At 42.3% G+C, this 22,929-nt stretch overlaps 1 protein-coding gene and 1 long non-coding RNA gene across 3 annotated transcripts; both read right to left on the bottom strand.

The window, feature by feature from the left end:
* Positions 1-3,056: 3,056 nt before the first annotated feature.
* Positions 3,057-15,882, bottom strand: LOC138407317 (uncharacterized). Of its 2 annotated transcripts, XR_011240746.1 has the most exons (4): positions 15,770-15,882; positions 12,692-12,778; positions 3,942-4,022; positions 3,057-3,800 (listed from the first exon to the last, which is right to left on the bottom strand). It is a non-coding gene; the product is annotated as an uncharacterized lncRNA (long non-coding RNA). The 2 variants fall into 2 exon arrangements; XR_011240747.1 differs by lacking the exons at positions 3,057-3,800; positions 3,942-4,022 and adding an exon at positions 5,355-5,901.
* Positions 15,883-17,642: 1,760 nt separating this feature from the next.
* On the bottom strand, positions 17,643-21,609 carry dmrta2 (DMRT-like family A2). The gene is made up of 2 exons (XM_020080549.2): positions 19,659-21,609; positions 17,643-19,385 (listed from the first exon to the last, which is right to left on the bottom strand). The coding sequence occupies exons 1-2, from the start codon at positions 20,128-20,130 to the stop codon at positions 18,496-18,498; spliced, it is 1,362 nt and encodes a 453-aa protein (XP_019936108.2). The 5' UTR covers positions 20,131-21,609; the 3' UTR covers positions 17,643-18,495.
* Between the last annotated feature and the right edge of the window lie 1,320 nt (positions 21,610-22,929).

Raw genomic sequence — 22,929 nt, 5'->3', positions numbered from 1 at the left:
GTGGTCCCTGAAGGTAACAAGGCCATTACCGGCTCATTCTGCTGGGACAAAATACTGTTTACCTCCGTCCTGGTTTAGCCCATAAGACCAAAAAAACTATAAGGAACACTGATGTCTTTGTCCTTCACTCTTAAATTTGATCACTCCCGAGTGCTTCCAGCTCGTCTTGGAGCTCCACTGAAGACAGTGAGCAGTGTAGTTGTGAAGCCACTGAGGGATCGTTTTCTCTTAACTGCATTAGAGCTTCTAGAATAACGATCCTATCTTTAATGATCTGACAGAATTAAAACATTTAGCGTGTGAGTGCAACAGGCTCCACTATGTACTCCTCCAGGGGGATTTCATAAACTGTACTGAACATGAACATTCACAAACCATTTGACATTTAACATGCAGAATTATTTTGGTTTTGATTCGGATTGAGTTTTTGTGGATGAACGTGAGGTTGTTTTAAAAATTGAAAAGGTCCAATTCATATCTTGTCTGAACTACTGCAGATATCTTTTTACGGAAATCTTCCTCTTCACACCACATGACCTTTTTACAAAATATCTCTGCCAGACAAGAACACAAAAATGACCACGATGATGATCATATCTCATATATACTGTAGGAGGAGTTACATAAATACAAAAAATTGATATTATCTGGGGTTTTGTCCAGATGGTTCAGAAATTTTCATTCAAAAGGAGAAAATATCCAGAAAGAGATAGTGACCGTTTCAGCTCACACACTAAATGGCACACATATGCTGTACTGTATACACACACACAAACATAGTTACAGGCGTGCATTCCCATACACCAACACTGTCAGACGCACACTTGCACAAATGCACACACACACACACACACACACACACACACACACACACACACAGAGATGACAGGCGTTCAGCAGTCATGCCTTTCTGTAGGATTCTCCTCTGGGTGCTGCATCCAAGGTGAGTGCAATGGCTGGCAGCTCCTGAGGAGTTGGTAGGAAGAGATAGCTGAGCGAAGCTATTAAAATACGGGCAGGAATTTCCCTTATCTCTCCCACCGAGGCAGCTCGCGCCGCTTTGTGCTATTATGGAGATAAAATGCACAGAGGCTTGGAATGAAGGAGGGAAGGAGGGAGAATGGGGAGGGGAGGGGAGTGGTGGGGAGGCCGGGGAGGGAAGGCGCAAGAACGTCAGATTTATGGAGCTAGGGAAGCTTAAGGTTATTAAATCGGAAGATTACTCGACTGCGAAATTGTTGAAGTTTTTACGAGAAGTTGAGGGATTTAGGCCGGTATTAAACAGAAAAGCATTAGGAGGCTGGCAATATGCATTATTCACAATTTATTTTTACCCCTTTTCTTCTTTTCTGCTCAACCTTTTCTTCATCCCTCCCTGTCTTTCTTCTTCCTCCTTTCATCAAGCTCACTGACAATATCGAGCTCCTCCTAAATTCTTATACAGAGGATCTGTACCTCCCATTTCTCCCCTCTCTCCCCCCAAGGCAGTGGTGTGTAGATGGGGGGAAGAGAAAAAGAAAGAAGGGGATACAGCAAGAAAGAGAGAAGGGGGGGACAGTGATGCTCTGACTGAGGGGATGGGCTTGTGTTTCAGTACTCCTCACGTCGTCAGGCGATACAAACTTCTACAAGGACATTCATCGCTGCCAACGTTTTAGAGATGAGGTGTGAGAGAGAGGTGACTGTGGAAGCAGCGGCGGTGTGAATGGTGTTAGCTGAACTTCACCCACTCCTACATGATTGCCAGGACTGAGGAGACTGTAATGCATTGAGTGACCCAGGTAAATTGCCTTCATGTTGATGTGAACATTAACTGTCGTGACATTGGCTTTATCTCTGGGGCCGGCGAACAGCAACAATTCTCCAACTATCTGCCGTGAAGGGCAGTGCCAACCAGAAAGGTTTGATTCTATTGGAAAATGTCAAATATTCATCAGAAATGGAGAAAAGGGAGCAGACTCCTGCACCCTCACAACAGAATCTTAATACGTCTGGTTGTGTTTGGTGTTTACCGTTCACTCTTACAAATGATTGCAGGGTCAGAAATATTAACCCGAGTCCTTGGCAAAAGAAAATATTTTTGACTGTCTATATCTTGAATGATGAAATACAAAGGTGTTTTTTTACCCCGGAATGGAAGTATTGAGTTCTGCATGAGGACACTGCACTTGAGAATTTGTGAATCACTATTTGTGTTCCTCACAGTGTGTGTGTGTTTCCCCCCTATTCTTCCTGAAAAGATAAAAAAAAACACTTGTTTTCAGATGGAGATATATACACACACACTAAAATCACAATCAGGGGTGAGAAATTTGTCTCACTTTAACACACACACACACACACAAACACACACAGGATTTTTGCAAAGCTATGCTTATTAGGACATTGCATTGATTTCAATTCATCGTGATCAAACCCTACTCCTTACCCTAGCCAGGTCCTAGATATAAACTTTGTCTTATAGTACCTGGCTTTTGTCCCCATGAGGTCTACTAGTCCTGACTAGATAAGAGCTTATATTGGGAAAAAGTCAGCAAGACGGAACAAATACAAGAACACACAAACATAAAAGCAGTTATTCCATGTTGTTATGTGCTCTCTTCATGTATAGCTCTCTCTCGCTATTCGTCTCATTCAGGTCAGGCTTGTTGTTTCTCAGTAAACACAAAGTGCTTCTCAGAAACAAAAATCAGGAGGGGAAACACAAATAAAACATTTATCTCAGAACAAACTCTTGATAGCAAACACGTATCCATACACACACACATACACAGACATGGAAGAGCATCTTCCCTCTTACTACATACTGTCCATGAAAATGAACACTTGCACTTAAATCAGCATAAATAATATCTATCCACAGTACAGCAGAGAGTTCTTCAATGGTTATGGAAGGTAGCTTTTCATGTGTGTGTGTGAGTCTATGTGTATTGTTGATGCTGGTAAACACATCTGGTCGTGCTCTTTGATACACCAGGAGGCCTTGAAATTTTAGATTTTTTTTAATACTTGTATTCTGCAGCAGATATTCTCATCCTCTTCTTCTCTTCACCTAATTTGCACAATTTCCCTTCATCCTCCGCTGACTGCCCTGACTTGGGGAGAATCTACAAACCCCCAACTGTGATCTGAGGGATGGGGAAACGTTTTCATGTTATTTGTCTGCATTTATGAGTTTGTTTGCACATGTTCATGGATGCGCATGTGTGTGTTGGTGAATCTCTTTCATGGGTGTGTTTCTGTGAATGTTTTTGCACACAGTCCTTCTCATTTGCCTGTGTGGTGAGGCTGATTCCATTTCCCCTCTAAATACTGGTAAGTTAGGAGCATAATATGGCTAAATATGGTCGGCTATGTCTCGTCATTAACGGAGGACTCCCCCACTCTTTGTTGACACTCAGAAGGAGAGCCAGCCATCTCCCGCTTGACTAGATAATTCTCCTCTGTGGCGTAGCGGAGAGAAACTTCATTAACCCCACTGCCACACAGCCCAATCCTGGAGATGTTCATGTGTAATGTGGCTGAAAGCAGCCTTTTAACGCTGTAAACATTAACTTGCTACACGTCAGTATGTATTACACACTCCAGCTAAATCATAAAGAGCTGGTCTACCAGCTTGTGTTTCATTGGCAGTTGATACATGCTACAATTATATGCAATAAATCCTATATTTCATAAGAGATAGATAAGCAACACAGTGGTCCAGTGGTTAGCACCATTACCTCAGCACAAAGCCTCCGGGGTTGGACACAGGTACTTCGGCTTCCTCACACAGTCTCGAGCAAGCAAGTTAACTCCACCTTCAAATGATAAGTGGTATAGGTGAATGGATGATATCAGCAACAACACAATCATATAACATCAAATATTTGTTTGTTGAACTCATGTGACTTCCAGCAACAATGTGAAAGTTAACATGACGTCCAAAACACCTTGCAAACCCGGAATTGTCTTTCTCTGATCAGTTCAGATGGGTCTGTTATGCTGCTCCAGGACTTTCAGACTGAAGTCTGGACATCCTCCTGAAATTAGGAAGAATCTGTGTGTGAGAACGCAAATGTTGGAGTCAGTTGCTCCTGACATTCTCCTGAGTTTTTTTGCCAGTATCCTGGTAAAATGTCAGGAGAATGTCCCAGTGTGCCCAATGCAGCAGGATAATGTCTGAAGGGGTGAGTGGCGGCGTTGACGACATTCCTTATACACGACAGACGCAGTCATTCTCGCTGAAGACGGTGTCAGCCTGGAAAGACAATGAGATCCGAGAGCTGTGATAAGAAACAACACCTGTGTCGATGTGCTTTAAAAAAAGACACGATTTCCGCAGTGCCATTTAAACACCATCTCCAGCATGGTCTACCCAGGCGCCAGCCCTCGTCTGAAGGCTGAAGACATTTCCTTGTTGTTCTGAAACCATCTGACTTGGACACTCTCCTGCTCTTTCCTTCATATGTGAAAGAGAAAGTCCAAAAATAGACATGTATACATAGAATTCCCAATTTAGCTGTTTTCCTTCAGGCTGTAAATAACTTCAACTTAAAATTCTCCAGAGGCAAACTGAGCCATCCTGCAACCATCCAGTCCCCCCCTCCTCCTGAGACACTACTCTCACACTGCCTGGGGGCAGGAGCACATTTGGAAGTGACGCACCTGGAGTATCCACAGAGAAGAAGAACAAAGATGACGAGACAAATGCAGTTACATTAAGTTAGTACATTAAAAATCAAGTACTTCTCCAGTGTTTGTGAGGGCTCTGGTAATTATTGGAAGATGAATCTAATCATTTTAAGTTGAATAATGACTTTAGGGGGACACACAGTCAGGAACTGCCATCAGTGATGGCACCCAGTGTAAACTCTGGGCTGGGCAGCTGCCTGCATGTTGTTTATTTCCTCCATTATCTGCCTCCAGCACACTCGCTCGTACCAGCCAACAGGCTCCTTCTGTTCCTTTATCACGCACACTGATATTCACACATAGGAGTGCAAAGGGAGTAAATGAGCACACATGTGCACGCTCACACACTCTCACACACACAGACACACACACACTCACACCACACACACACACTGAAGATGAAAGGTACAGCAAGAGAGGGAAAAAATAAGAGAGAGACAGTGGAGATTGCAGCTTAACCTCTTGGCTCCACTGTAAAGCAGCACTCACTCTCTGGAGCCTTGCTGATAGCCATCTGTCTGGCAAGGAGAGACAGCTTCACCTTTCCAAACACATCAGCATGCTCACAAACACTTTATCCCACAAACACAAGTGCAGGCACTCACACACAACAAGCCGACACTCAGTGGTGCTATGCAGACAATGAAGAAAAAAAAAAGTGTGACTTTATTGCTGAAGAATTCATTTATCCAAGAGAAATGAAGACTTGTGTGATTCTTTATCTGCAAAATGAATCCTTTGGCCCCTTAAATTCAAACTGCGTGGCCTCCAGTCTCAGCACAAAGCCTTTCTCATTTATAAAAAGTTTTCTTTTTAGATATGCAGCGTGTGGAGCCGCTGCAATGATTAACATCTATTTAAAGTGAGAATGGGACATTCATTGACAAAGAATGAGCTATAACTTGGGGATCCTGAATAGAATCCAAAACACTTTAGATTTTGGCTATAAATCTGGAGCTGAGTCGATAGCTCTCTCTCTCGAGGTGATGGCTGAGCTAAAGAAAACCTTTGCCGTGCCCACATCCTCACCCCCCCATTCCTCCTCTCCTCTCCTGCACTCTTAAAACATAAATTCCTTGAAATCCTCCCACTTCTCCTCCTCCGCAGCCCCCTCTCCGCTCCTCGGTATCCTCTCCACCCCTCGATCCATCTCTGTCCCCCTGATCAATAATCAATCTGCAGGGGCCGAGGCCAGGGGCCCCGCGCCATCTGTCTCCATCGGCAAACCTGAGAGAGAGAGAGAGAACGAAAGAGAGGAAAGAGGGAAGACATGGAGTTCAATCCATCTCCATCCTTGGTCAGGTCCACTCTGCCGGTATAGATCATAATTTAGAGAGGTGTAATTGCTGTTCAGAGACTGGAGGTGGACACTGGAGGGGGGAGAAGGGGAAGGAAAGCGAGTGTCAATAATGTTTCTACAGTCCAGTCTCCCCCTGTGCTCCACCTTCCCACTCTGGCTGCCCCAGTTTCTCTCTTTCATCCCTCCCTCTCAGTCTTTGTCTCCTGCTGTCTTCACTTTTCTCAATTCAATTTAAAAAGATCCACAGACCAAAACAACAACGCTCTTCTTCTACTGTGTGTTTGTCTGTTTATGGGTGTGTAGTTCTGTAGTGTGCGCATGAAGTTTGTTTTCCACCCTAATCCTGGAGGACGAGCACCAGCAACGCCTACGCTCAGCATCTGAAGTGCACCTGACTTCGGTTTGAGCCTTTATGCATCAAAGGAGAAGGTCGCCACTTTGATTACGGTCTCACCTGGAAACACCTGCTGCAGAAAATAACTCTTGGATGCACAAACGAATCGTCAAATACACTTCACAACTTTGCGTCGAGCTTGCCAAGACCCCAAGGAGATTTAACTTCCTAATTTGATCTCACTGTTACCTACAAGTAAAGCCGTGTGATAGCAGCTGTGAAGGAAGCCCTTCCAGCAGTACAGTTTGTTTAAACCCAGCATTACATTGTTTTTTTATTCTTTTCCTTGATCCAAATGAGTAAGTATGAAAAAAAAACATACATTTTGTTTTCATTTTTGCAGGATATCACGTGTCCTCATTTGTAACTCAAGGAGTTTTTTCACTGAGGCCGAAAAAGTGTTTCTGTGATAAATGCCATGATTTATTTAGATAAATACGCTTACTTTGTCTGATCTGGATCTTTGGACTTTTGGGTTGAGTCTGAACCAAATTAACAGGTGTGAAAGGTGCCTCAAACCACAGTCCAGAGCAACAGACCAAAATTTTGTCTGACCAAAAGAGGTGGTCTCACTGAACCATGGTTGGGTTTGTTTGCAGTGTGAAAACATTTTTGGGGATTGTTCAAACTTTCAGGCCAATTGCAGGAAGCTGACACAGCATTAAACAATAGAAGAAGATAAAGAAGACGGCTCCCAGGATTGCTTGTGGTCCTCACAATCGACGGTATAATGTTGAACGATGACGACGATCATTTACTGGTAGTTATACCGTAGTGATATTACAGTGGCAACTAAATTAAGTGAACTGGTTCATTTTCTCAATTCTTTGTACTAAATGTTTGCGGACCAGACAGCACGGTGACGTCAGACACACACACACACACACCGCTCTACAAAAAGGACATGAACCTTGGTCCTGGAGTGACAGGAAACTGCAGCCTTGCTAACAGCTCTGAGGCTGCACAACAATGTATTAACACATTCAGAATTGCAATGCTGAAACAAAAACACATGTGCAATATGTAACTTCTGCTGCTCTAGGGGTCTCTCGATTTAAACAGTAATAAAACGGCCTAGTTTGATAGAATCGTGAAGCAGCGTGGGATCATGGGAGTCTTTACCACCATTGCTCATAGGGTAAGCGACAGGTAAGGCCACAGGTTAAAGGGATAGTTCACTGAAAAATTGAAATTCATTCATTATCTACTCACCACTATGCCGATGGAGGGGTGGGTGAAGTGTTTGAATCAACAAAACACTACTGGAGCCTCACTTTGGATTTATATTGGACTCGAAATGAGGTCATTTACAGCCTAAAAGTCCACCAGAAGAGGCTAAGCTAGCATACTTAGCTACACCATGGTGTGTGCATGAATGCACCTCGTAGGAAGATGTCAGAGGACATTTAGGCTTAAAATGGTGTAAATGACCTAGTTTTGAGTCCAATATGAATGTCGGGGCTTGCAGACACTTGAGTGACACCACACGAGCAGCGTAGAGGCATGTTATGTTTTTTCTGTTGTTTTACGTCTGAAGAAGAGGACACCATTGACTTTGTACTGTAGACTTTGTATCGGATTCGGCTGCTACAAAGTTTACTTCTGAGACTCTAGAAGTGTTTTGTGGACTCAAACACTTCACCCACCCCTCCATCATCATGGATTGGATAATCAGAGCATTTTCATTTTTCAGTGAACAGATATGACATAATAAAAATTAAATTTCACATTTCCTTGAATAAAACTGTATGAGGGATGTATTAACCACATAATACACACCACAGGGTTACAATCAGTTCATTAGTAACTGACAAATGGTGATGAATAGTAAACTTGAGTAAAAACCTCTCCTGTGTTCCTGGTTATCTGGATGAATCATATAAAGTGTGTGTGTGTGTTTCTCTCCGTTCGATTTCCCTTGAAGTGCATCATGTGTCTAAAGGCAGGTCGGCAGTATAAATCAATGTAAATCCCCAGTGCAGGCTTCAAGGTCCAGTCAGGTTCTGCAGGTCTGACACTAAGTGGGTGTTACAGGTAAAACTTTATGCACGCAATCGCTCCTTGGTCCCCACTGAGCTGTACAACATGAATTCTCTCACCTGCTCGAAAGAAAAAAACGCTCCCCTTGTACTCCAGCCCACTACGCTAAGAACACTGTTAACCTGCCCCACCTCCCATCCTGAATTAAAACAGCAGTAAGGAAGGATGTGCTTATTTGAGACTAAGTGACTCATCACTGTGGCGTGTGTGTGTGTGCGTGCAGCTCCTTTTGCAGAGAAGACATTTACAGTCTTTTTAAATTTTACTCCTGAATGGTATAATCAGATGAAACTAGAACTGATGCACGACTCAAATACAGGGGGATTTAAGATTGTGTGTGTGTGTGCGAGTGTTGAGAATATGTGTTCGCGTCTTATGACACACCCTTCTTGGCAGAGCAGAAATTTGTCTGACACTCTCCCAACACGCACATACACACTCACTCACACTCACACACAGATGCGTGGGCACTGGCTGAGCTCCTGTGAGTCAGAGTAACTGGTCTGTGAAGGATAACCCAAAGGGGAAACAAAGAGCCAATGAAACTTTAATGAGCTGGTCACGTATCAGCTGAAGCCTGCTGCAGCTGCACCTCTGCACCACAAACTTCTCTCCCCGGTGAAACGGAACCGATGAACAAAGTCTGAACCTCTCAACCGAGATCACAGAAAGAAACGCACCTGAAGATGAAGATACATTCAGCTTGTCCTCTTCAGGTTTCTACGCTCGTCTTGCTAACTGCTCTCGCGAGATCCAGCATTTGTTGTGCAATGGCCAAGGACATATGAATGATAATATTGACTTCACAGGCTGCTGTTCTAAGCCTGCAGAGTTTGGAAATATTGTCATTGTTTACATTCACCTTCTTAATCCTCTTTGTGCAGTTCGCCTGAGAAATCAGTACCAGAAAGTGTCGACACATGCATATAATTATAATCTATATTAGCTATGTAATGCCTATACATTTCATTATTATGTGCTATGTGTATTTGTATTTAACAGCTAACAGGGATTTCATGCTGATTATTTTAAAAGGTTTAACATTTTCCCACGTGACCTGTGGGTTTTATGCTTAACTCAAATCATTCCAGCCCTTTCCCCTCATATATAATATACACACAATGTACTTTATGTGATATGCTTATAAATTCTGAACAACGTTAAAATGATGCCTGCCTCTCCCAAAGCCCCCATCCTCGCTGTTCCTCATCAATGCTTTCTGCTGAAACGTACGATTTGCAATATGCAGCTAATGAGCTGTTGAAGGCTGAGAATGAATCCCATTCTAACCATAATTGTGTAAGGTTTCCAGAAGGGTGTGTGTGTGTTGACAGTTTTTGCATATGCACCTCAGCATGTATGTGTGTATGTGCCTAGTGCCTGACCGTGTGTGTTCCAATCTGTGTGTCCAAGTGTGGTTATCTGTGTGTGTGTGTGTGTGTGTGTGTGTGTGTGTGTGTGTGTGTGTGTGTGTGTGTGTGTGTGTGTGTGTGACTGTTCTTTATGAGAGGCCCTATGAGAAATAATTCATAGTTGCTTTCACTCACAGCATCCTAATCTCACACAAACACCAGTATACTGTTACACACACACACTATAGTCTTGCACACACTAATTTACCCTCTGTGTGAGAGAGTGTGATAGAAAAGGAAGTGAGTTTGACCAAACAGGTCTTCCTGAATGAGTTTAAATTCTCATTCCCTGATTGGTTTACAGTCTGCACTGCTAGTTAAAGTAGCATTTAAATCAAGCAGCAGCAATTTTAATGATGAAGATACAGCTCTGTTAAAATGGCAGGGAGATAGCCATGGTATTTCTACTTATTTACCTTTTCAAGGTCAGTTTATGTTTGTAGTAAATGGTAATGAGTGTGTTTCGGGAGAGTATATGATACTAAATAAGTATAATGGTACATGTAAGAGAGTATAGTAGTGTTAGTGTAAGAGTATACTGGTATGTGTGTGAGATTCTGGTGCTGTGTGAAGTATCAATTATCTCATGGGGACTCTCATATGTGTCAGTGACAACAGAGGCATCTTTATGTTCAATCGAAATAAAGAAAGAAAAGAAAAAGAAAGAAAGAACAGAGTGAAAGGTAAAGAAGTGGAAAGGCACTGGATGAGTGTGAGGAAGAAGATGTTGAGGAAGAGATTTCACCAGGAACCAAGCCAGAGGGGAAGAGCACTTTTCACACAGACCTACTTCTGTCAGTCAGTCGCATGTCGCTGACAAATCAGCACAGAGCTGGTGAGAAAGACACACACACACACACACAGCTCCATCACACCACCACAACTCGACAATATACAACAGATATAAGAAGACAGAAATACATTGAAATCATCAGCTTTGTGTGAAGGACTGCAGATCCAACTAAAGAAAAGAAAAGAACAAGATTTGTATTTTACACATTAAACGACAAAGTGAATGTGTGTGTGTGTGTTTTGAGGTTTTTGAGCACATCATATGAAACAGGATAGACATGCAAGCACACACACAAAAATAAAGTATGTACACACAACATACAAATAGAAATCTCAGACAACCAAATGCGCACACACACATACACACACTCACACACACCTTCACATTCCAGCACACCTTATCGGCCCTGGCAGTGTTGACTGACACTCTCCACTTGAGGAGATTAAGTGTGCTCATGCTGTGTCGGCACAGCTTGACGTCCATTTATCCTTAAAACTCATATGAAGCGTCTCTGTGAGCTCCGTGCCAAGGACGTCCACACACCCACCACGTGCACATTCCCAATTTCACTGTACACACCTGCTACATTATTATCACATGCAGTCGCTGGAGAATATATTAAAAACTAGGTAGTTGCAGTTTTGCTGTTTACATGGTCACTTATAATTCTGGGACCACTGGGACTGTGAAACTAGGGTGGGAAAAAAGGAAAAGGCCCGGTTGTAGATTTGCCCATATCCTTTGCTCTTAAAAACATTTTGTAGGTATGTGTTTTCATCCAGCATCAGCTTTGTGCAGTTTAATTGCCACACAGAGAGAAGCAGCCTGTGGCGTTTGTGGTTTCAACAGCAGCAGATTTAACCAATACTATAAATACACACAGGCCATCTGGGTACTTGCCGGGTACAGATAACTTGCTGGCAACTGCTGCTTCGTTGGTGTTATGCCTATTAATATTAGTATATGATTAATATGAACCAATTTACACTCTGATGAGCTGTTAGGATCAGGGTGTGCTACAAGACAGGTGCTCATCAACTTTTCTTTCATGGAACAACTTCCTTTTTGTACTAATTACTGGTTCTAAATATAATCTGATGAAACCAGTTAGGCTGGGTTCTGACTCCAGCACTTTTATACCCGCTTTTCTGTTTTCCCTACATCTGAGGACAAAATGTGGCCCAGGCTAGAATACCACCTGGGCAGCGATAACAACTTCCTGGGTTTCAAAGTCTACCATTTTGGTTTTTCTAGATTTGATAACCTGCCAACAGGGCTGGGCCTATACAGCTGAAATCTGATTGGCCCCTGAAGTGCCCTTGTCCTGTCAATAGATTGATTTACTGAATCAGTAATTGTGTAAGGATGTTGGGCATACAACTAGCCCCTCTGTTAAACTTTCCTTTAACACCCGATTTAGAAAGGTCCTAGATTGGCCACTGCCTGCTAACATATTTGTGGATTTCCAGGATCAATAATTATGTCAGTTAGGTTTGGATTGATTAAATATTCTTGTGATCCTGTGTCAAAATTAATAAATAATTTCAGTTTATGCATAATCTTGAATATCGATGTGTTCATTCCACTCAGACTATTTGCTGCTCACATCACACACAAACTGCAATTTATGGTTCAGGATCTTGCCCAAGGAGACTTCAGAATGCCGACTGGGGGAGCCGCGGATTGACCCACCGACCCTTTGGTTAGTGAACAACCCGGCACTACCCCTGAGCCACAGCCGCTCATGTGTTGGTTCATGTTGTTGGAATATGGCTGCCATCTACATTGTGCTGTGTGCTCCATGTGTTTATGATGAGACCTTGAAGGCAACTGGGTCACAACGGCAAAATTGTTTGCAGCAAAGTCCCTAAATAAATTAATCCAACAATAGAACAGGCCGATATACAGCAGGGCCACCAGATTTCACTGGGATTAACGGCAACTAAATTGAACCAGTTTGAGCTAATAATCAGCTCCAGTGAGCAGAAGGGCCGGTGTCATTCATCACAAGTCACTGCTGTGCTGAACTTATTTTGCTACCTTGGATTTTCTACAGTTGCCAACTGTGTTCTCGTTACCTTCAGACCCGTGGACTGGTTTCCTTCCTCTTCTGGTTCACTGAAACATCATGATGTAGAGGGAGGTTGCATCATGTCCTTTCAAGACTGAGGACAAAACATAAGAATATATTTATCTAATATGTTTTATAAGTTTTTAAATGCAGACGTAATGGACTTGATGAGATGATGCATTGGGTTTTTTTCCAGATTACCAGTACTGATGTGAAACCAGTTTGGAAATCCCGTGTTAGTACATGCCCTTGACCAAACCGTAAGTCAGTCTCAATCATGACGTGACATTCAGCATCAAATAATAAACTTAAAGTGAAAATGAACACTTGAACAATCAGTGTGATAAGAATGACCCAAAATGACTGGAAACATCATTGAGAAAAGTATCTTTGATGTGTATTTGACTTTTTTAGTTAAGTCCCTGTCCCATCCACTAACATGAGAGAGGCACAATTTCTTTAGACACAGTTTATGATTCGAACCTAAAACAAAAAGGAGTTGATCTTTAATGTTAAAAAATAAAATTGTAAGGATGAGGAAAAGTGGGCCACTACATGATGGATAAAAACAGGAAGGCAGTGGTGGGGGGGTAAAGTGTGCTCCGAGGCCAGGATGATGAAGGGACCCTTCCAAGGACAGATGGGAATGAGATTCCTGAATCAATACTATTCAAGGGTGTTTTGTAATTAACGCATCCAGAGGGAATCCAATGTTCGATACTCCTCCCCTGAGTGTTCAGACGCAAGACCCTTCACACATTCACCTTTTTTCCCTGCTCTTATTTCCCCCTTCTTCCTCAGTCACACTTTTTGACAGTTAAAAACATCATACTTCTCAAGGAAAACTGCCAAACACCCAATACCATAGGCCGGGTATCAGCTGAAATGTTAGGGATCTGAGTAGAGACCTTGTATTTTGATTTAAACTAGAAAAACCAAACTGTCGTTGGGCCCCACTCCTTTTATACTCTATACCTGCATATGTGCATAATACTCAAAAAACTACTTTATGGCAAAACTCCTGTCAATGCAATAAAAGTTGGTAAGTAATGTTTATTTAAAGCTGCTTTCAGACATGCACTGAACTGAGCATATTTTCCTGAGATTTCACAAAGAACGCGAATGTCCTTGAAATTCACAACGACTGAATGTGCTGATGACGTTTCAAACAAATTAGGAAACAGGATCAAACAGGTTAGCCGTACACGTAGAAGACTCAGATGACTCTATCAACTTGGAAACACAGTGAGATTCGAGAGCTTTTGGCGATAAGGGCAGACGCCGGTGTTGATGTGCTGCAAACAGAACTGTCCTGCATGCTTGAACCAGGCACTACCCAACACATGAACAGTTTTTCTGTTGATGTGAACACATCTGATGCGGACAATCTTCCTCTGCACATGTTAAACTCATGTTAAACTTCAGAAGATGTCAGGACCCAATATTCCGCACATTTTCCAGAGTTCATGTCCGGAAACAGCTTAAGAGCAGGCTGCAATAGAAGGTTAAGGATCAACCTCTGAATTAAACTCGGTGCATTTTTATGACATGGATGAGAAAACATTAGTGTAGATTAAAAACTGCTCTTTTTATAATTGAGACAACACAGCCCTAAGATGCATGTGACCCTATACGAGACTTGTATGTTTCACTGTGACTTTACTGAGCTGCAAGGGACAAGACTCTAAACTCAGTCCAGAATGTGCTCAATTGTTTTCGTCTGCGTGTTTGTTTTGTTTTGCTGTTATCTATTTGTTATTCTGACAGTAAACCAAACAGCGCCTCTGAAAATGAAAATGGGTTTTATGTATGGAGTAATAACCTAAATGGATTTCTCTCTCTCTCCCTCTCTCTGTCTGCAGCGTTCTGGGAGCCTGTGGCTATTTATCTGCCTGTGTCTAATTATTCATTAGTGAACACAGAGAAAGGAGCATGGAAAACATAGTTGTGCATTCACTGTAGCAGAGCATCGTTTCCTACTGCTGCCTCCTCCTCCTTCATATTCCCCCAGACTCTCCTGTTTCAGCTTCATTTCTTACACCGAGGCCACAGAGGGCAAGGACAGAACATCTGTTATCATACTTCATGTTGTGGACCCGGTGTGTCCATATACGGTATATATATAAATAATGGTTAAAGTACCTAAAGGAAACCAGGGTTTCTACCTGAGGGGGATGTCTGCTGCTGAAAACATGCTGTTGACCACACGTGTGTGAGCAGAAAACACACACACACACTGATGGATCTGTATAATGAGGCTGCATCACAGATAATCCTGTTCACGTTTGGCAAATGAACTGTGACGCTCTCACTCGCTGCTCTGCACACAAATGGCCAGCAGAGGGCACTGTGGTATGCCAAATGAAATCCAATGTGAGGTGTGTTGTGTAATAACTGTGTTCCTGTTGATGAAGCTGTCGACTCCAGTAGAGAGGGAAACACATGAAAACAAGTGGTACATTACATGAAATTCTTCAAATAAAACGCATAACCTCTAAAGAATATTCAAATTCTTAAAATCATTTTTTAATAATCAACTTTATCTGTATGTTGCCATTTATCAATAACCAATTAACAAATTATGATTAATAATGGATTCTATTGGACAAATCACATGAGTTTACCCAGTATACACTCATCTCAGTTTACCCTGTTTGCTCTAATTTCATTTGAACCTTTGGTTATACTTCAGTTATTCCTGTGTTTATATATGATGTATTGTGATCTGATTCACTATTAACTCTTGTGTTTATATAGTGTGTTGTAAGGTGTCTAAAGATCTTAATCTGATTAAACCCTGGTTTACTTTGAACTACTCTGGTGTATATATAGGATTTATTGTCATGTCTGTACCTCTTCAACTGCCCTATGTTTAGAAAGATTTGAAATAAATGTATTATTATCATTATTATTATCATAGATGTCCCTCGTGTAAAATAGCTATGTCATTTGTTAGACAAGGCTGCCATCTAGCGGTGACGTATGAGCTACGACCAGCATAGTTACAGTGCAATGCATTGTGGTCCCATGTGCAGATGAACACATTCAGCTCTGAGCTGTAAAGAAATCAAATCTGCAGACTCACAGTGACACGAGGAAACACGGTGGGCTGCAGGTGTGTGCGTGCGGAAGGGACACGCACGAGGAAGAGGAGGACACGGAAACAGGAAGTGAACACGAGCACGAGGAAACATGTGACTTTAAATCCTCACACAGGTAAGCAGGTAGTCACCGAGGCGGGAAACTCACTAGGACCGGAAGTATAGATAATATCACACACCTGAGGAATTCAATTACAAAATAAAACAGGAAAAAAGATCTAATCCAGAAATGAACTCAGAGGGACAAATTATAACAATCATGTTCCTTCTCAAAAGACTTCTATGTTCTGATAGCGTGAGTGAAATGTTTAGAATCTACATTTTATAATCTTTCATAAGAAGTATTCACCGGCTCAACCACTCAGAAAAGAATTCATACAAATTGCACAAAAACAAATTTAAACCGACATTCTGGGTGGTAGCATGTTGTTGATATTTGATAAGAGATACAAACCAAGATGATTCATTTTCAATCTAGTTGGACCCTGAATCATAAATGTTTTATATATTTACCCTATAAGGATCATCAATGATTAATGTCTATATTCGAATCCCACTGAACATTTATAAAAGAGACCAGGAAGCATCTGTGAGAACACGAGGAAGAGCCAACTTTGACGTTTGCCTCGTGACCTCACATCTTCCTCGCAACCAATCAGCATCAAACATTTAACTGAATCTGGTCTGCGTTGTAAAACTGAGTGGTACTGACAAGTGTCGACCTGCAGGCGGCGCCATTGCTCTGTGGAGAGGCTCAGCAGTTGAATGGAGGCAGTGGTTTTCCTGGGAGGATGAAGACTGTGTCTGCTGGATCGTTTGTTAAAGTCCAGTCAGATATTCAGAAATCAATATAGACAATACTGTTATTTTAAAATGTAATTGATGGAGGATTCACACTAAAGGATTACTGTCTCCTCTGCTCCATAACAAACTGTTTATGTGTTTCTCCATTATAACCTTTGTAACATCTGGATGTGTATAGACTGTGCAGGTTTTCACTGTTTAGATTCGGGTTATTAGTCTTATCATTAGTTCTAAATTCGTTTTTAAAAATTGTTAAAATTTTAAATTCCCTTACTAATCGAAATTGTTTTCTCCACTTCACATTTTTACTGACATCTTTGTGTTTTTGCAGGATTGTCTTTGAGCTTTATGTTAATTATATTTGATTTGTGCATTTAACCACTTTATAAATCGGTTAATTTATCTAATGCAATAATTTAGAGTTAATAATGTACAAATTAATATTGAAGCCCATCAGATGACTGTGGTCTGCTGCATAGTGTAGGCCTATATACCCTTATACTTAAAGAAATATATTTCATTACTCCGTCACTCCTGTCACCGTTTATCTTTATATCCGGTAACTTGAGGGGAAGAAGGAAAAAAAGATGTTGTCCCTGTGTCTGTCCAGCCTTAAAAAGACATTTCAAAAGAACAATCAACTCCATTCCGGAGTCAAATCCCATGAGGACAGTTCGTTTATGAAAGTTTTTAGAGCCAAAACAAACACACTTTATGAAATCTGTGTAATGTGCTGCCTCACTGCAGCTTCATGTCCTACGTGTGTGTAGGCCTACAAGTTATTTTATACTTTATTACAAAAAATCTAATATATCAGTACATTATCTGTAAGTATCATATATGTGTCTACTTCAGATTCTTTACGATCTATCTATCCATCTCTCTGTCTATCTATCTTTCAGCAGAGGGCCTCACTGGTTAGATTGTATGTGTTCATGTGTAAAAACCTGTCTGAGTTTTAAATATCGGACTCATCTGGAGGCTTTTTACCTTTTACATGTGTATGATTAATACTTGTTTCAATTCCAGCATTTAATAACTATAGGCTTGAAGTTTTTTTCTTTAAAATAACATTTATTTCCAGCATATTCATACAATGTGACAGCACAGTTTGTAACATCTGAAGAGGGACTGACTCCATCCAGCACATTGTCACAAAATATCAGAGCTGACTAGAACAGAGAAATGAAAAGTCAAATATAGCATATAGCATTTCATATAATCAAATGCAATATATAATACAGGCAGTGGGAAATGAACTAAAAAAAACAGAAGAAGGTGGGATAAGAAATAATACATAAGGAAAAGAGATGGCATTTACAAAACGTTATTTCAACTCTTACAGGGTTAACATCTGTAAACTACATGTTTTAATAACTTAATTTTGTCCCATTTATTTTTTTAGATGCGTGTCAGAGAAATGAATATTTTAATTTTAATTTGTTGTGCTTTAAAAAAATCTAATAATAACAACTCTAATAAATCATTTATTTGTTACTTCAATTTATTTTCCTGCAGAACTGACAAATAAATCAGTGATAATAAAAGCATGTAGTTTCAGCCTTTTGTGCATCTGGGTTTACTTTACATTTCGTTCCCAGTTTTCATGATTTATTTTGGAATGTATAAAATATCCTTTTCAGTTTCACATTAATTTTATTGATGGCACTACCAGGCTTATAAATGGGGACTTTCATCCAAACTTTTAAAGTGTAACATATAAAATTATTTTTGAAGATTACACATGAGTGAATTTAGTTTCTCCCCCTTTGACTACAGGTCAGATAATCATGTACAGTTTGCCTGCAGCCAAACACACATCACAAGATTTTTTTTTTCGCCAGAACATTCAACACTTGTGGCTACAAATACAATGGATCGTGTCTGTGTGGTCAGGCCGCCAGCCTCACTGTTTGTCCGGCGTGTTGTTGACCAAAGGCCCGTACAGGCCGCTGGCGTAGCCCTGCTCCTTGTGCAACATTGTCCTGTCCCGTATCAGGTCGCTGAAGGCGTAGTCCATCGGGGGCCTGAAGCCCAGGGTGGGCATCAGGCCGGTGGTGGAGTAGGGCGTCATGAAAGCCAGTCCCCGGCTGTGCGCAGAGTAGGCCAGCCGCAGCGGGTTCAGTCCCAGGTGGGTACCCAGTGGATAGGTGCTGGGGTCGGCGCCGAAGTGCGGGGCGTTGGGCTGGAGAGGGGAAAACGCGGAGCGGTTACTCAGCGTCATGGCTCCGGGTAACATGGGCCTCGTTGGGGCGGCTGTGGATGCGGAGGACGGCGGGGGTTGCTGCTGCGCACCTTGGAGCATCCTCTCGGCCGTCCACGTCTCCTCGGGCCCGGCCTTGTTGGATCCCTGGGCGCCGCTGTTGTTGAGGATCTGCTCGATGGCCTGCACCACGTCTTTGCCGCAGCCCTGCAGCACCAGCTCCAGGACGCTGCGCTTGTGGCTGGGGAACACCCGGGTCAAGATGTCGATGGCGTTCATGTGCCGGGAGGCCGCGGAGGAAGGGGAGGGCTCCTGTTCGTCTTTGTCGGTCTCGGAGCCGGAATCGGAGCCCAGAGAACTCACGGACCCTGGAGTCTCCCCTCCGTCTTTTAGAGGCTTGGACACTGGTGAGCCGATGAAAGACTCGCTGTCTCCGTTCTCCGAACCTGAGCCTCCATGCCGGCCATCTGGAGACGAGATGCCCGGGGCTGAGTCACTCTCCGCGGATGCTGGTTTGCCCACGGACTGGTGCGGGGTTGCGGAGCCGGAGTGCTGGCTCTTTGGAAACAGCTCATACTTCTGGATACCAGAGTCTGATGACACAGACAGACAATCACAACTGAATGTTACTACAACATATCCATCAACGGTGAAACTACATGTTGACATACAACACTGTTATCAAACACCTAGATGAGCCATGCACACTCTATCCTCACACTGTAACACAATGTACCTCTGACAGGCCTTTATTATTGAAATAACCAAGTTACACCTCTTTATTTCTGACGCTCTCTTGTGCACATGTGTTACTGAACAAACCGACCACTGGACTCAGCCTCTGTATTTACACCTGCTGCTCTCACCTGAGTTGCTCTCGCTGCTGACAGAACCGAACACCTCGTAGTTTGGCCTCGGTGGGATGATGCCGTTGGCGGCAGCCAGGGCCAGTCCCTCCGCCGTGCCGTAGAGCAGCTGCAGCTCCCGGGCCTCGTTCTCCTCCTGCGCCTGCTGCCGCCGCAGCGCCACCTGCGCAGCCATCACCCGCTGCCTCTCGGCGATCAGCGTGCACTTGGCGCACATGCAGTCCTTCCAGCGGCAGTAGCGCTTGTGGCCCTTCAGCGCGGACACGACACCGTGGTTCCTGCAGCGGGCGCACTTCGGGGTGCGCGGGTATTTGTCTGCGGCGCGCAGGATCAGCGGAGGGCCGCGCAGCAGGCTGCTGGCCATGGACACCGGGATGGAGGCTGCCGCTGCTGCTGCTGCTGCCGCCGCCGCCGCTCCCGCGTGGACTTGAGAAGCAGAGGAGACTGTGGGGTGCTCCTGTCTCAGATCCATGCCCGCGTTCCTCACTGGTTATAAACAAACTATGAACGTGAAAACTAGGTTGCTCTGAACTTTGTGCGTAAATGAGACGGATGTTGAGACGCTCACATCTGCTCTGTGGTTCTCAACATCTGTGGGCAACAGGTGAAGTAAACGATCCCCGTCTATACAGAGATTAGCACGTAAAACGAATATAGGAACAGAAATCTATGACCGAAAGTCTGGTGGACACTGTCCGAGAGTCTGCGGAAGAAACACACTTTAAGATCCGTGGAGCGAAGAGCAGCGACCGTTCCTCCCCGTGCGCAGCTCAGAGTGTCCGGGAGGAGTCGAGCTTGTTACTCGCCGCAGCCTGAGACACTAACTTCCTCCAGAGATCGTCAGTGGATACAGATCCCTCTCTCCCCCTCTCTATTGTTGCTCCTACGTTTTCATTAGACAAATTTGACAACAATGTGGCGTCTGTCATTGGCCAAAGGGGGAAGGAGCAATCTGATTGGCTTGCCTCTTTTTTTTTTCAACTGTGTCCACCTGAGTTCTTTTTCCAAATATCAAGTGTTAAGAATCTGAAGGGAGTTTCCCGGAAAGCTCAAATCGATGCAGTGTATTTCCAGAATAGAAGTTTAAATAGATTTTAAACAATAGTATATATTATTCTGTATGTATGGAGGTAAATCTGATTCACCATAGAATGGCATGGTGCCGGATAGGACATTCAAATGCGATAAAATGAACAAAACCCTGCATCATTTCTAAGTATTGTTCTTCAGAAACAGTCTGTATCATTGTCAGGACATGACATCGTGTTAATTACAGACTCATGTTTCCCCCAAAATAAAGATGGTGCGTGACTGTAGTGACGTCAGCCTGGAGGGTAAGTAGTCTCATTTATTTAATTGATTGAAGAAAAAGTTCAATTTCCTCTGTGGGCTAAACGGTGTTGATTTGCAGCAGCTTATTGACGGCACAAGTAAAAGATATCGATGATGTTAAATTGTTAATTTGCAGTGATACAGGAAAACCAGCGGCGTGTTTAAATGTGCACAATATTTATTATGTTGTCTCGGAATTTATTGGACATTTTAATCTGTTTAATTTTATGTAACATTTATGTTTCATGCTGCCTGTTAGAAAGAAAAATATATTTTACCATACATCATTACACTTTGAAAACGAAATGAAAAATGAAATCATGTGTTTATTTGTTTTTTTCCCCAATTGCATTTATTTCCGTTATATCAACCTTGAAGCTGCGAAAAATAAATATCAAATCATTTCAAATTAAGATTATCTACTTATTATTTTGATCTTTTTTGTGCTGGAAAAAAAAATCCTGCTTTTTATTTTCCTCTCATCAGTCCACACGTCACTTAACGAGAGAATAGTTTGATGCGCTTTTGAGAGTAATTATAAATTTTAAAAAATGTATTCAATTAATCCCAACAATTTAAAAATAATGTAGGATTTTAAGAAATTGATTCAGCAAAATAATGATCGTTAAGTTGAAATGTCTATTGTTTATCTTAAACACTCTAAAGAAAACACGTTGAAATTAAAATCATATTTTCTAAACGTTTTCTAAACAGCCTAAAGAATAGGCTACATATCCAATACATAAATATATCGAATAAATAGAACAATTTAATTAAGTAATCAAATTACTAATACAAATAATAACGTACGTAAACATATTTATAATTCATATAAAGATACGCACAGTACAATTAATTAAAAACACGGTCAAAATGAATCGCCTTTAATAGAATAATAATATTTATATATAATAATCATTTTTATGTGTAGCCTACTGAAGAAAATGATAAGACGTGTTTGGGCTCCAGCTTCTTATCTTCATTCTCAATCATCTATCCCTGACTTTATCAGACATAGAGGAAACAACAGGATTTAATGATCAGTATCCGCAGTAAATCCTCTCTAGCCTGAAATGATCGCAGTGCACTAAGTGGTGACTCGTCCCTCCATCGCCTCTGTAATAAACTGACTCAACAATGACAGTGTAATTAGAAAGTCCACACAAATACAAAAGGGCAGCGCGCGCTCACACCACCTGCTTCCTCACCTGTTCACCGTGCACACGATTCCTGCACATATTTGAATTCAGATTAAAAAGTTATACGTGTTTTTTTTTCTTCTTGAATCAACAATTGTCAGCCCCCCTGGAGGACCACAACAATATGGGCATAAATAAAAATAACCAGGCGACCACTCCGACTTGAGGCTGATGCTGAAGAGAGAAGTGGCTGCTGTGTGTGTGCGTGTGTGTGCGTGTGATGCAGCCCTGCCTCTCTCCCCTCCCAGCCTCATTGTTTACTTTCTGAATCACTGTAAGCAAATGCCATCTGTTTCCCTCGCCGCTGTCATCTGCACCTTAATTACCTAGCCAACAGGCTAATAGAGACGATATTAAAACTACATCTTTTTGACATTCAAAGTAATTATCTGCGCGGGCGACGAATGGAGAATTTGCTCGCGTCGCTGCTTCGGTAAAGTGATAGTAGCAAATAAAAAAAGCGCGGAGGAAAGGCCCCGTGCGCTGCGCTGCAGAGATTAGGGCCCAGGCTGTCACCTGCAGCACGGATGGCTTTAAAAATAAAACAGCCTGCTTCTCTTCATTAGTTTGGTTTCTTATTGTGTTGTTGTGTTGGCCAAGATAACACAGGGGAAGAAGAAGAAGGGGAAGAAAAAGAGGAGGAAGAGGAGAACAACTAGACGATCCAAGTGTCCCTTTTGCGCACGGTTACGCACAGTTTCCACTGTTGTTTAGAGTGAGTTTTAAGTGACAGTTACTTG

Source organism: Paralichthys olivaceus, chromosome 3 (genome assembly GCF_024713975.1).
Source record: "Paralichthys olivaceus isolate ysfri-2021 chromosome 3, ASM2471397v2, whole genome shotgun sequence".
NCBI lineage: Eukaryota > Metazoa > Chordata > Actinopteri > Pleuronectiformes > Paralichthyidae > Paralichthys > Paralichthys olivaceus.
Note: the sequence above shows the minus strand (reverse complement) of the source record. Positions and strands in the feature narration are given on the sequence as shown.

Coding starts and splice junctions, on each gene's coding strand:
- dmrta2 (XM_020080549.2), bottom strand. CDS start 20,130: ATGGATCTGAGACAGGAGCACCCCACAGTCTCCTCTGCTTCTCAAGTC. Junction 19,386..19,658: donor CAGCAGCGAGAGCAACTCAG/GTGAGAGCAGCA, acceptor CTGTGTCATCAG/ACTCTGGTATCCAGAAGTAT.